This window comes from Coregonus lavaretus (assembly GCF_964263955.1).
Source record: "Coregonus lavaretus genome assembly, chromosome: 8".
NCBI lineage: Eukaryota > Metazoa > Chordata > Actinopteri > Salmoniformes > Salmonidae > Coregonus > Coregonus lavaretus.
In genome coordinates, this window is record NC_139995.1 from 6,925,109 (window position 1) to 6,937,987 (window position 12,879).

Here is a 12,879-nt window from a genome sequence, read left to right on the forward strand (position 1 = left end):
ACTAACTGTATGTCGCTCTGGATAAGAGCGTCTGCTAAAATGACTAAAATAAAAGTAAAATAAAAAAATTGCCTAGTTAAAAGGAAAATCCATATCCACGTGTATAGCAATAAACCTGGAGATGATCCCATATTTAAGCCTACAATCCCCTTACACTGTTTAAATTCCAACTCATATCAATCTCAAATAAATAGTTTGCTATAGTTCTGCCAATCAAAAGGTAAATTAAAAACACATTAAGTAGATAGCTTCAGACAAAATATTATCTTGATGACGTACTTTACGGATACAATAAAACTTGCTATAGCCAATGCATTTATCCTGAAAAATGCAGCAGTTTTATACCCAATTTCGAAATGAATTATTGGCTCCGTTTTAGAAACAAAATCAATTATATTATTTTTCGATTTAGATATAGGCCTAAGGTAGGCCTATAAAGAAAACCGGCGTTCTTCTAACGAATGGAGAAGTTTTGGTGCGTAAAATGCAAGCCTGAGAAATAATGCAGAATTTAAATCAATAGCAAAAAACATGTTTTTCTCTCTCGATTGGCTACATGGAATTAACTTCCACCTTACCATCGATAGCCTATTTTAAACAACGAAACAAGAAAATAAGCATTTTCTTCATGAATAAACGACAAATAATTTGAAATTCGATCCATATTAATTCCAGTAGGCTAGGCACATCAACTATCGTTGCCACAGAAGACACGGGCGTCCACTTGTCGTAAAAATAAATAAAAACTAATGGTCACACAACAAAATGTTTGTCCAATTCTAGTCTGAAAGTTACATAACCCGGTCCAACGAGTTGATGGGTTTCTCCCTTCAGTTTCCACCTAACTCCTTTTATACACGTAACGTAATGCAAGACTCAAAGCCTCCAGAATGTCATTGGATGTTAGAATGAAGTTTTGTTGAATATGGGGGTGGGGAGGGGACAGGGTACCGCAAGCACCTCCCCTAGAAATGCAGCAAATCTCTCCCGTTTTCTTCTGTGGGGTGGCTGCGCGCGCTGGGGGCTGGAGAAGTGCTTCACGAAGCGTAGTCCTTGCATTGGCAGGCTGATGATGACACGTGCCTCCTCCTTGCCACCCTCAAGCTCCAGCATACTGCATTGGCCTCAGTAACGGCCAAGGAAAACCAACTGTGGAAGCGTTGCTGCAACCGTTATTATCAATAAACCAACTGAATATTAAAAATTGCAACGCGCAATTTTGCGTAATCCTAGAAAAACCGTGCATCAAGTTCGGACGTTTTCGTCGAGCTAAAGACTAGAGTGCAGTCACAAGATGCAAAGACGGAGAGCCGACGTCTGAAGGTGAAATGAACCTGGGGATGATCAAGAACAGAATGCGTACTTTGATCAAGAAGTGGAGATAACAACTGAACAACCATCAGGGCTTTATAAAACCACCTTCCTTACAATAGCCTAGTTTTATTCATATCCAGAAACAGAGCTGCAATCTAGTTGTTGGCTATTTATTGTATTTGAACAAAAAAAAAAAAAAAAAACGTCACCGACAGGTAGACAGAGAACGCAACAATGGCACATTTAATCCGAAGCAAGTTTCAAAATAAACTGTCAAATGCGGCCACCTCCGTGTCGAATAAATCCACCGCGAAGGTGAGCGGCATGATGGCCAGGATGGGCTTCCAGGCCGCCACAGACGAGGAGGGGCTGGGATTCGCCGCCTGCGATGATTTGGATTACGACCACCGGCAAGGACTGCAGATGGACATCATGAAATCGGATGAAATGGGTGGTGGTGACGCTGGAGAGGGGAGTGGAGAGGTTGGGATGGCTGGAGGAGAAGATGGAATGGCGGGTGGGGACAGCCACTACCAGAGAGATGGCACCGGCCCTCCGCTCTCCGCTTCTAAAGCCTCAGGTCTGGGCGAAGAAGAAAAATCACCGAAAATCACGGCTTGGGAAGCTGGCTGGAATGTCACGAATGCAATCCAGGTAAAGAGGCATAATTGAAACAGCATGGCGCTTGCAGGTGTCCTCTCCCACTCATTCATTCATTCATTACTTTGTGTTACCTGCCATATATAGGCTAGCCAAATGTAAATAAATGTAAGCCTAAATAGATTTTCTTTCAGTCAAGCCAAATTGATTGCGAACACAAATCCCTCGTGAAAAGGCAAATGGAGGCTAAGGCATTCGATGTTCCAACAGTCTCGTAAACCCGACCCTAGGCAACAGCAGTGACTGTGTTAAGCCGGAACATTTAAAAATTGTGGGAGGCAACCCGGATGTCTAGAGACACTATTATTCCAAGGGTTTGTTATATCAATTCAAAAAATTAGCCCGAGCCCAATTCACACAAAAACAACCTTTTGATTTTGGATTAGGAGATGAATTAGGGTATTTGGAGATCATTTCTGTGGTTTGGGAAGGTTAATAACCTATTAAAAAACTGGATAATCTACACGCTGTTACAATAAGAGGTTAACCAAGGCGAAAAACGTAATGTTTTGTTGTATTTCATTATCTGAAGCCATATACATAGCCTAGAGAATAATGATAAAATATCTAGGATATAAACACAAATATTCTAATTCCATGGACTCCCAGTTGATAGAAGAAAATGAGGCGTACTGATCTGTTGATGCGGGTTTACGCACGAGCTTGGCTCTGTTGATCTGGAGCGCATTCAAGCAGCAGTTATACTATTCGAAAGTACTGAATCTCCCCTTCAGATCGACAGGTGACCTTCTAGATAGTCATTTCGTCAAGGTCATTAAGATATATAGACTAAACTATGCTACTCTGTGCTTTCCTCGATAGCCTATCATATACTTTATAGCTAGTCTATAGCTCATTTCATCGTTGCATTAAGCACAGGCTATGCGTGTCTATCACCTACAAAGTTGTAATACCTGGCTACACAGTGTAATAACGGGTCTGGGGCGACCGTTGAAGTGTATTTCGCAAAAAAGTCCCCAAGACAAACGCCCTCCCATCATGCGTTATTAAGGCTATGATCATCATCATGACAGTCACCATTACATCAGGACGTGTCTCCTTCACCCTATTGATGACGACAAAATTAGCTGGAAAGAGCACGCTCACAGCTAAATGGAATGCCCACCAGAACCCACACCAACAAGCAAGCATGTCCCCCATTGAATCGTGTACACACTATCTCATAATGCATAATGCATGTAGGCCTATTTAAAGTGCAATAGTCATTCAACAAATGCTCAATTTTGTAAAATATTATTTAATTGGCAATCCTATATTTATGCCCACCCATCTCCAACCTGTTTAGTTATTATCAACAAACACCAGGCTACATTTTGTAAATGTTTATCTTGAATTGACGTGGTTATTATGCCCATAAATAACTTATTGTATGTTTTCAGGGGATGTTTGTTCTGGGTTTACCATACGCCATTCTCCACGGGGGATATCTCGGACTGTTTCTCATTATTTTCGCCGCCGTCGTGTGTTGCTACACGGGGAAAATCCTCATCGCCTGCCTGTACGAGGAGGATGAAGACGGCCAACTGGTGCGTGTAAGGGACTCATACGTGGACATTGCAAACGCATGTTGTCAACCGAGGTTTCCATCTTTAGGTGGCCATATCGTGAATGTAGCCCAGATCATTGAGCTGGTGATGACGTGCATCCTGTACGTGGTTGTGAGCGGGAACCTGATGTACAATAGCTTTCCCACCCTCCCCATCTCACAGAAGGCCTGGGCCATCGTGGCCACCGCAGCCTTGCTGCCCTGCGCCTTCCTTAAGAACCTGAAGTCCGTGTCAAAGTTCAGTTTGCTGTGCACTATCGCGCACTTCGTCATCAACATCCTGGTAATAGCCTACTGCCTCTCCAGAGCGCGCGACTGGGCCTGGGACAAAGTCAAATTCTACATCGATGTGAAGAAGTTCCCCATTTCTATTGGAATCATCGTGTTCAGTTACACGTCTCAGATTTTCCTACCGTCACTCGAGGGGAACATGGCGAAGCCCAGCGAGTTCCACTGCATGATGAACTGGACCCACATCGCTGCATGCGTCCTCAAAGGCCTGTTCGCCCTTCTGGCCTACCTGACCTGGGCGGATGCCACCAAGGAGGTCATCACCGACAACCTGCCGTCAACCATCAGGGCTGTTGTGAACCTTTTCTTAGTGGCCAAAGCCTTACTGTCATACCCATTGCCATTCTTCGCTGCGGTTGAAGTATTGGAGAAATCATTCTTCTGTGAACGAGAACGCACATGGTTCCCAGATTGCTATGGAGGCGATGGAAGACTGAAAGCATGGGGCCTCACTCTCAGATGCGCCCTTGTGGTGTTCACGTTGTTCATGGCCATTTATGTACCGCATTTTGCTCTTCTGATGGGTCTGACCGGCAGCCTGACGGGCGCGGGGCTATGCTTTCTGCTCCCCAGCCTCTTCCACCTCAAGCTACTATGGAGAAAGCTGCTATGGCACCATGTGTTCTTTGATGTCGCCATATTTGTAATAGGAGGTATATGCGCCATCTCTGGTTTAATCCACTCAATGGAGGGACTCGTAGAAGCTTACAAGTATGGCATAGAAGATTAGCCAAGCCACGATCTACTGGATATAGATGTTACTGCATATCCCCTTATTGTGTATAACTGAATTCCCCACTGAGCGCAGTCAGCCCATCCTTGCTTACAGAATTCATGTGAAATAAATACTTGCACAAAATGCAGTGCAAGCACACATTTGCGCACACTCATCACACAAACACACACACACACACACACACACACACACACACACACACACACACACACACACACACACAGGGGGGAGAGAGTCAAAATATGATATGGACAATTCAACTTGTAATGTATAAATATGAGAACAAAATGCATATCCATATTTTTCAGTGGAGCGAAGGTTTACAATAGTTCAATCGACCTAAACAAAATTGCAAAATGGGACATGTTTCTTCATCTCTCCGTGGTGGTTTCCCACCTTGAGCGACATTTCATTTGAAATTCAAGTATGTGGTTTTGGACAACAATTTGACGGCATCGTGACTTAAATGGTATAAATAATGTTGTGCGTTTGATGTGATGCCACTTTCTTCTACATGATTTGCAGTGTTTCAATGGGCAGTGAATGTGATTATTAATTAACACATTGACATACTGTAATGTGGACCTATTACGATGGCAACTAATATAAATAAAGTATAGGCTACCAGCAAGACAACGTAAATAGAGTACATATAGTGGATGATGAAACATAGTGTGTTAATGAATACTAGGAATATCCCAAATATCTTGGAGATTTATTGAGAAGTAATTTGTATTCTCTCCAAGCGCTATATTGAAACAGTATTAGTCATTATAAACAACTATTTTAACTATGCATTGAATGTATGATATTCAGACATAAGAAAAGCATTATGGAATTAGGAGGCGGAAAAGACAATGGTCACAACCTGAGTAAGGAAAGACGTGTTTTTGGATATTTGAATAACCATTGAAACACATGGTTAGGCCTAAAAACATATCGCACAGGTTATGAAACTGGGATGAAGAAAAAAAAAAAACGTCAAATGCCTGTGAAGTAATAGGCTGTGTCGTTAGCGTTTGGAGAAGGCGTTTTAGCCCCACAAGTCCCAACCACTTGACCCATATTCACCCCAGACAGAGGAAAAGTGATTAAGAACACCATGGAATTCGGACACTGTAAATTTGACTTTATCCCCTAATGTTTCATATTATAAAGCATTTTACTTGTAAACTATACCTGCGAGATTCATTTGAATGATTCGAGGTCCGGAATCAAGTGTCTGAATCATACAAATATGAAGAGATCATAAAAATAAGGAAATGTGCATAGAGACATTCTTCATTCAGCACAATCCAACGGTCCTGTGGAAATATTATCAAACCATATGTGTAGTGTATTGTGGTTTCAAAAAGATGGAATGTATATCTGAAATCGTTATCATATATCGTGAAAATGAATATTAAAGAATAATGAAATAAGTTCAATTATGTCGTATAAATGTGTGTGGTTTTATGTGATAAAAACAAAAAAACGTGAGAACATGTATGAACAAAAATATAAATGCAACATGTAAAGTGTTGGTCCCATGTTTCATGAGCTGAAATAAAATATCACAGAAATTTTCCATACACACAAAAAGCTTATTTCTCTCAAATTGTGCAGAAATTTGTTTACATCCCTGTTAGTGAGCATTTCACCTTTGCCAAGATAATCCATCCACCTGACAGGTGTGGCATATCAAGAAGGTGATTAAACAGCGTGATCATTACACAGGTGCACCTTGTGCTGGGGACAATAAACGGCCACTCTAAAATGTGCAGTTTTGTCACACAACACTATGCCACGATGTCTTAAGTTTTGAGGGAGTATGCAGTTGGCATGCTGACTGCAGTAATGTCCACCAGAGCTGTTACCAAATAATTGAATGTTCATTTCTCTACCATAAACCAACGTTGTTTTAGAGAATTTGGCAGTACGTCCAACAAGCCTCAGAACCGCAGACCATATGTAACCAGGCCAGCCCAGTACCTCCACATCCGTCTTTTTCACCTGCGGGATCGTCTGAGACCAGCCACCTGGACAGCTGTTGAAACTGTGGGTTTGCACATCCGAAGAATTTCTGCACAAACAATCAGAAACTGTCTCAGGGAAGCTCATCTGCGTGCTCGTCGTCCTCACCGGGGTCTTGACCTGACTGCAGTTCGGCGTCGTAACCGACTTCAATGGGCAAATGTTCACCTTCGATGGCCACTGGCACGCTGGAGAAGTGTGCTCTACATAAATGAATCCCGGTTTCAACTTTACCAGGCAGATGGCAGACAGCGTGTATGGCATCATGTGGGAGAGGGGTTTGCTGATGTCAATGTTGTGAACAGTGTGCCCCATGGTGGCAGGCATAAGCTACAGACAACGAACACATTTGCATTTTATTGATATGAATGCACAGAGATACCGTTATGAGATCCTGAGGCCCATTGTCGTGCCATTCATCTTCCGCCATCACCTCATGTTTCGGGCATGATAATGCACGGCCCCATGTCCCAAGGATCAGTACACAATTCCTGGAAGCTGAAAATGTCCCAGTTCTACCATGGCCTGTATACTCACCAGACATGTTTGGGATGCTCTGGATCGACGCGTACGACGGGTGTGTTCCATTTCCCTCCAATATCCAGCAACTTCGTACAGCCATTGAAGAGGAGTGGGACAGCATTCCACAGGCCACAATCAACAGCCTGATCAACTCTATGCGAAAGAGATGTGTTGCGCTGCATGAGGCAAATGGTGGTCACACCAGATACTGACTGGTTTTCTGATCCACGCCCCTACTTTTTTTTAAGGTATCTGTGACCAACAGATACATATCTGTATTTCCAGTAATGTGAAATCCATAGATTAGTGCCTAATGAATTTATTTCAATTGACTGATTTCCTTATATGAACTGTAACTCAGTAAAATGTTTGAAATTGTTGCATGTTGCGTTTATATTTTTGTTCAGTGTATTTGTTATCTATAAATATAATAAAATATGGAGATTTGTTTTTGAAGAATACTTTGAGATTTATTACAGATATTCAATTATTATTAAAAAATAACACATGCATTGTTTTGTTTGATGAGATCGATTAGTGTTATTTCTGTGTCACAGGAATTCTATGCAATTACATTCCAGACCAAAAAGGTAATGTCTGTCTGTCTCTCTGTGTGTGTGTGAGAGAGATCCAACAAGCTGCACTGCGAACCACAGTGAGAGCAGGTGCACAAGTCACATGCCATAATTGTTACCATTTGCTTCTGTGATGGTCAGGTTTAGACAGTAGTTGTCTATGAATGACTGTAGCCTATGCAATTTGTGTTATTGCTTGGAGTAGCCTAGCCCTATACTAAAATGTGATTTAGTATATAAAGAAAAAAGGGCATAGGACAGGGGAATTTCAGACAGGTCACCCGTGATACAAATCAGTATTTGATGTCCATCCATGTCTGAGAACGTCGGGGAGATTACGCGGAAACCGGCCAATAGGAGCAACAGTGAGCTCTGTTACCTTCAAGTCGGTTTTGGTTTTGCCAGGGCGTTGTGGACTGGTATGGCGGATGTCCATAAGCATACAGTGGGGGGAAAAAGTATTTAGTCAGCCACCAATTGTGCAAGTTCTCCCACTTAAAAAGATGAGAGAGGCCTGTAATTTTCATCATAGGTACACGTCAACTATGACAGACAAAATGAGGAAAAAAAATCCAGAAAATCACATTGTAGGATTTTTAATGAATTTATTTGCAAATTATGGTGGAAAATAAGTATTTGGTCACCTACAAACAAGCAAGATTTCTGGCTCTCACAGACCTGTAGCTTCTTCTTTAAGAGGCTCCTCTGTCCTCCACTCGTTACCTGTATTAATGGCACCTGTTTGAACTTGTTATCAGTATAAAAGACACCTGTCCACAACCTCAAACAGTCACACTCCAAACTCCACTATGGCCAAGACCAAATAGCTGTCAAAGGACACCAGAAACAAAATTGTAGACCTGCACCAGGCTGGGAAGACTGAATCTGCAATAGGTAAGCAGCTTGGTATGAAGAAATCAACTGTGGGAGCAATTATTAGGAAATGGAAGACATACAAGACCACTGATAATCTCCCTCGATCTGGGGCTCCACGCAAGATCTCACCCCGTGGGGTCAAAATGATCACAAGAACGGTGAGCAAAAATCCCAGAACCACACGGGGGGACCTAGTGAATTACCTGCAGTGAGCTGGGACCAAAGTAACAAAACCTACCATCAGTAACACACTACGCCGCCAGGGACTCAGATCCTGCAGTGCCAGACGTGTCCCCCTGCTTAAGCCAGTACATGTCCAGGCCCGTCTGAAGTTTGCTAGAGTGCATTTGGATGATCCAGAAGAGGATTGGGAGAATGTCATATGGTCAGATAAAACCAAAATATAACTTTTTGGTAAAAACTCAACTCGTCGTGTTTGGAGGACAAAGAATGCTGAGTTGCATCCAAAGAACACCATACCTACTATGAAGCATGGGGGTGGAAACATCATGCTTTGGGGCTGTTTTTCTGCAAAGGGACCAGGACGACTGATTCATGTAAAGGAAATAATGAATGGGGCCATGTATCGTGAGATTTTGAGTGAAAACCTCCTTCCATAAGCAAGGGCATTGAAGATGAAACATGGCTGGGTCTTTCAGCATGACAATGATCCCAAACACACCGCCCGGGCAACGAAGGAGTGGCTTCGTAAGAAGCATTTCAAGGTCCTGGAGTGGCCTAGCCAGTCTCCAGATCTCAACCCCATAGAAAATCTTTGGAGGGAGTTGAAAGTCCGTGTTGCCCAGCGACAGCACCAAAACATTACTGCTCTAGAGGAGATCTGCATGGAGGAATGAGCCAAAATACCAGCAACAGTGTGTGAAGACTTACAGAAAACGTTTGACCTGTGTCATTGCCAACAAAGGGTATATAACAAAGTATTGAGAAACTTTTGTTATTGACCAAATACTTATTTTCCACCATAATTTGCAAATACATTCATTAAAAATCCTACAATGTGATTTTCTGGATTTTTTTTCTCATTTTTTCTGTCATAGTTGACGTGTACCTATGATGAAAATTACAGGCCTCTCTCATCTTTTTAAGTGGGAGAACTTGCACAATTGGTGGCTGACTAAATACTTTTTTTCCCCACTGTATGTGCGGACTCCAAAGATTGCGTGTTCGAATCCAGTGATAGGAAGTTGTTTTGATCATTTATGTTTTAAGCCTATGCCAAACCTTAACCATTCGAAGTTAATGCCTAACCTTAGAAATTCAGAGTTAATGCCTAAACTTAACCCTAACCTTAAAAATTAAAAGTTAATGCCTAAACTTAACCTTAAACACTTCAAAATGTGAAGTTTGAAATTTGACATATGAGAAACATGGATGAACATCTACTTCTGACATGAGACAGATCTTGTAGGGTATTCAACCTGGGGTTCACACAAAATGTGTTTGTCAAAAAAAAATCCCCAAATAGAATAATATATTTCTTATGATGTCAACTTTATTTCTCAACTCCTAATATTGAGCAAATTACACTCCTTGGAGCTAATTACACTCACTGGAGTATCGGACATAGGCTTTGAAAAGCACCAATGAGTAGGCCTTCCAGTTGCTGCATGTGCTGCTGGGTACTGGTAAGCTTTCTTGACTTTCTTAACCTTTGTTTAACCATAGCCAAACAGCTGCTATTAGCGAAAATGTGTTTGGAGTTATCTTTCTAGTTAATATGCCATGTTAGAGTTTACACTTCCTCTTCCAGTTATACACTGAACAAAAATATAAATGCAACATGCAACAATTTCAAACATTTAACTGAGTTACAGTTCATATAAGGAAATCAGTCAATTGAAATAAATAAATTAGGCTCTAATCTATGGATTTCACATGACTGGGAATACAGATATGCATCTGTTGGTCACAGATACCTTTAAAAAAAGGTAGGGGCGTGGATCAGCAAAAAAGTCAGTATCTGGTGTGACCACCATTTGCCTCATGCAGCGCGACACATGTTGTCCCACTGTCCCACTCCTCTTCAATGGCTGTGCGAAGTTGTTGGATATTGGTGGGAACGGGAACACGATGTCATATACGTCAATCCAGAGCATCCCAAACATGCTCAATGGGTGACATGTCTGGTGAGTATGCAGACCATGGAAGAACTGGGACATTTCCAGCTTCCAGGAGTTGTGTACAGATCCTTGCGACATGGGGCTGTGCATTATCATGCTCAAACATGAGGTGATGGCTGCAGATGAATGGCACGACAATGGGCCTCAGGATCTCATCACAGTATCTCTGTGCATTTAAATTGCCATTGATCAAATGAAATTCAAGTTTCATGTTTTAATGTCACATGCACAAGTACAGTGAAATGCCTTTCTAGCAAACTCAAAATACAACAATGCAATAATCAATAACAATGTATTACTATAAAAAAACGAACGAGAAAAAAGAATAAGAAATAGACAATAAAGTAAGTAAGTAAGCATACTATATACAGGAAATAATTAAAAAGTCAGTTCCAATACCATATTTACATGTGCAGGGATACTGGGGTGATGGGGTAGATATGTATAGGGGTAAGGTGACTAGGCAACAGGATATAAGATAAACAGAGTAGCAGCAGCTTGCATGTGAGTGGGTGTGCGGGTGTAGAGTCAAATCAAATGTTATTGGTCACATACACAAGTCAGTATAAATGTATGTGCATATTATGTGTAAGTGAGCAAATGATGGAGTGAGTGTTTGTGTGTGTGTTGGAGTGACAGTGTGTGTGTGAGTGTTTAGGGCCCTGTGAGTGTGCATAGAGACAATATTGAAATAAAAGGTCAATAAAGATACAAGGTAAACTCGATTCATGTAGCTATTTTGTTAGCTATTTATCAGTCATATTGCTTGGGGATAGAAGCTGTTCAAGAGCCTGTTGATGTCAGACTTGATGCACCGGTACCTCTTGCAGAGTGCAGCAGAGAAAATAGTCTATGGCTTGGGTGGTTGGGGTCTTTGACGATTTTCCGGGCCTTCTTTTCACACCGCCTGATATAGAGGTCCTGGATGGCAGGGAGCTCGGCCCGGTGATGTACTGGGCTGCCTGCACAACCCTCTGTAGCGCCATGCAACCGAGGGCGGTGCTATTGCCATACTAAGCAGTGATGAAGCCAGTCAACATGCTCTCAATGGTACAGCTGTATAACCTTTTCAACCTCCAGAGGGGGAAGAGGCACAGTCCCACTTTCTTCACGACTGTGCGTGTGTGTTTGGACCATTTGGAACTTGAAGCCGTCTACCTGCTCCACTGCCACTCCGACCTCCTCCCTGTAGGCTGACTCATCGTCGCCGGTGATCAGGCCTGCCACTGTCGTGTCGTCAGCGAACTTGATAATGGTGTTGGAGTCGTGGGTGAACAGGGAGTACAGGAGGGGACTAAGCACAGACCCCTGTGGGGCCCCTGTGTTAATAGGCAGCGTGGTGGAGATGAGGTTGCCTACCCTCACCACCTGGGGTTTGCCCGTCAGGAAGTCCAGGATCCAGTTGCAGAGGGAGGTGTTCAGACCCAGAGTCCTAAGCTTGGTGACGAGCTTGGAGGGGATAATGGTGTTGAACGCTGAGCTGTAGTCAATGAACAGCATTCTCACATAGATATTCCTCTTATCTAGGTGGGTGCGGGCAGTGTGGAGAAAAATGTGGGGATTACAGACTGGGACAAGGAGAGGTTGAAAATTACCGTTAATATGCCTGCCAGCTGTTCTGTGCATGCTCTGAGAACACGTCCTGGAATACCAACGGGGCCCGCGGCCTTGCGGGTGATTAAAGACCCTTCTCAGGTCAGCCTCGGAGAGCGAGATCACCCAGTCCTCTGGGTCTGTGACGGCCCTCACACCCGGCTCGATGTTGTTGTTGTCAAAGCGTGCATAAAATGCATTGAGTTTGTCTGGTAGAGAGGCATCATTGGGCAGATCATGGTTGGGTTTTCCTTTGTAATCCATAATGGCACGTGTCTCGAAACATATTCCAATCAGCTCTAGCAAAGCAGTCCTGTAGCATACCCTCTGATTCTGGTGACCATTTCTCAATAGAGCGAATTGCGGGTACTTCCTATTTCAGCTTCTGCTTGTAAACAGGAAGCAAGAGTATGGAGTCATGATCTGATTTGCCGAATGGCGGACGAGGGAGGGCCTTGTATGCTTGCTTGTGGATAGAATAGCAGTGGTCTAGGACTTTATCGCCTCTAGTGGCATTGGAGACGTGTTGATGGAAGTTGGGCATTGTGTCTTAGTGACACCGAATTAAAATCGCCACCAACCAGAAAAGCA

At 42.8% G+C, this 12,879-nt stretch overlaps 1 protein-coding gene across 1 annotated transcript; it reads left to right on the forward strand.

Annotated features, from left to right (window-relative positions):
• Positions 1-1,548: 1,548 nt before the first annotated feature.
• On the forward strand, positions 1,549-4,562 carry LOC311133225 (vesicular inhibitory amino acid transporter-like; the record flags this gene model as incomplete). Its single annotated transcript, XM_084166712.1, has 2 exons — positions 1,549-1,968; positions 3,375-4,562. The coding sequence occupies 2 exons, from the start codon at positions 1,549-1,551 to the stop codon at positions 4,560-4,562; spliced, it is 1,608 nt and encodes a 535-aa protein (XP_084022838.1).
• Between the last annotated feature and the right edge of the window lie 8,317 nt (positions 4,563-12,879).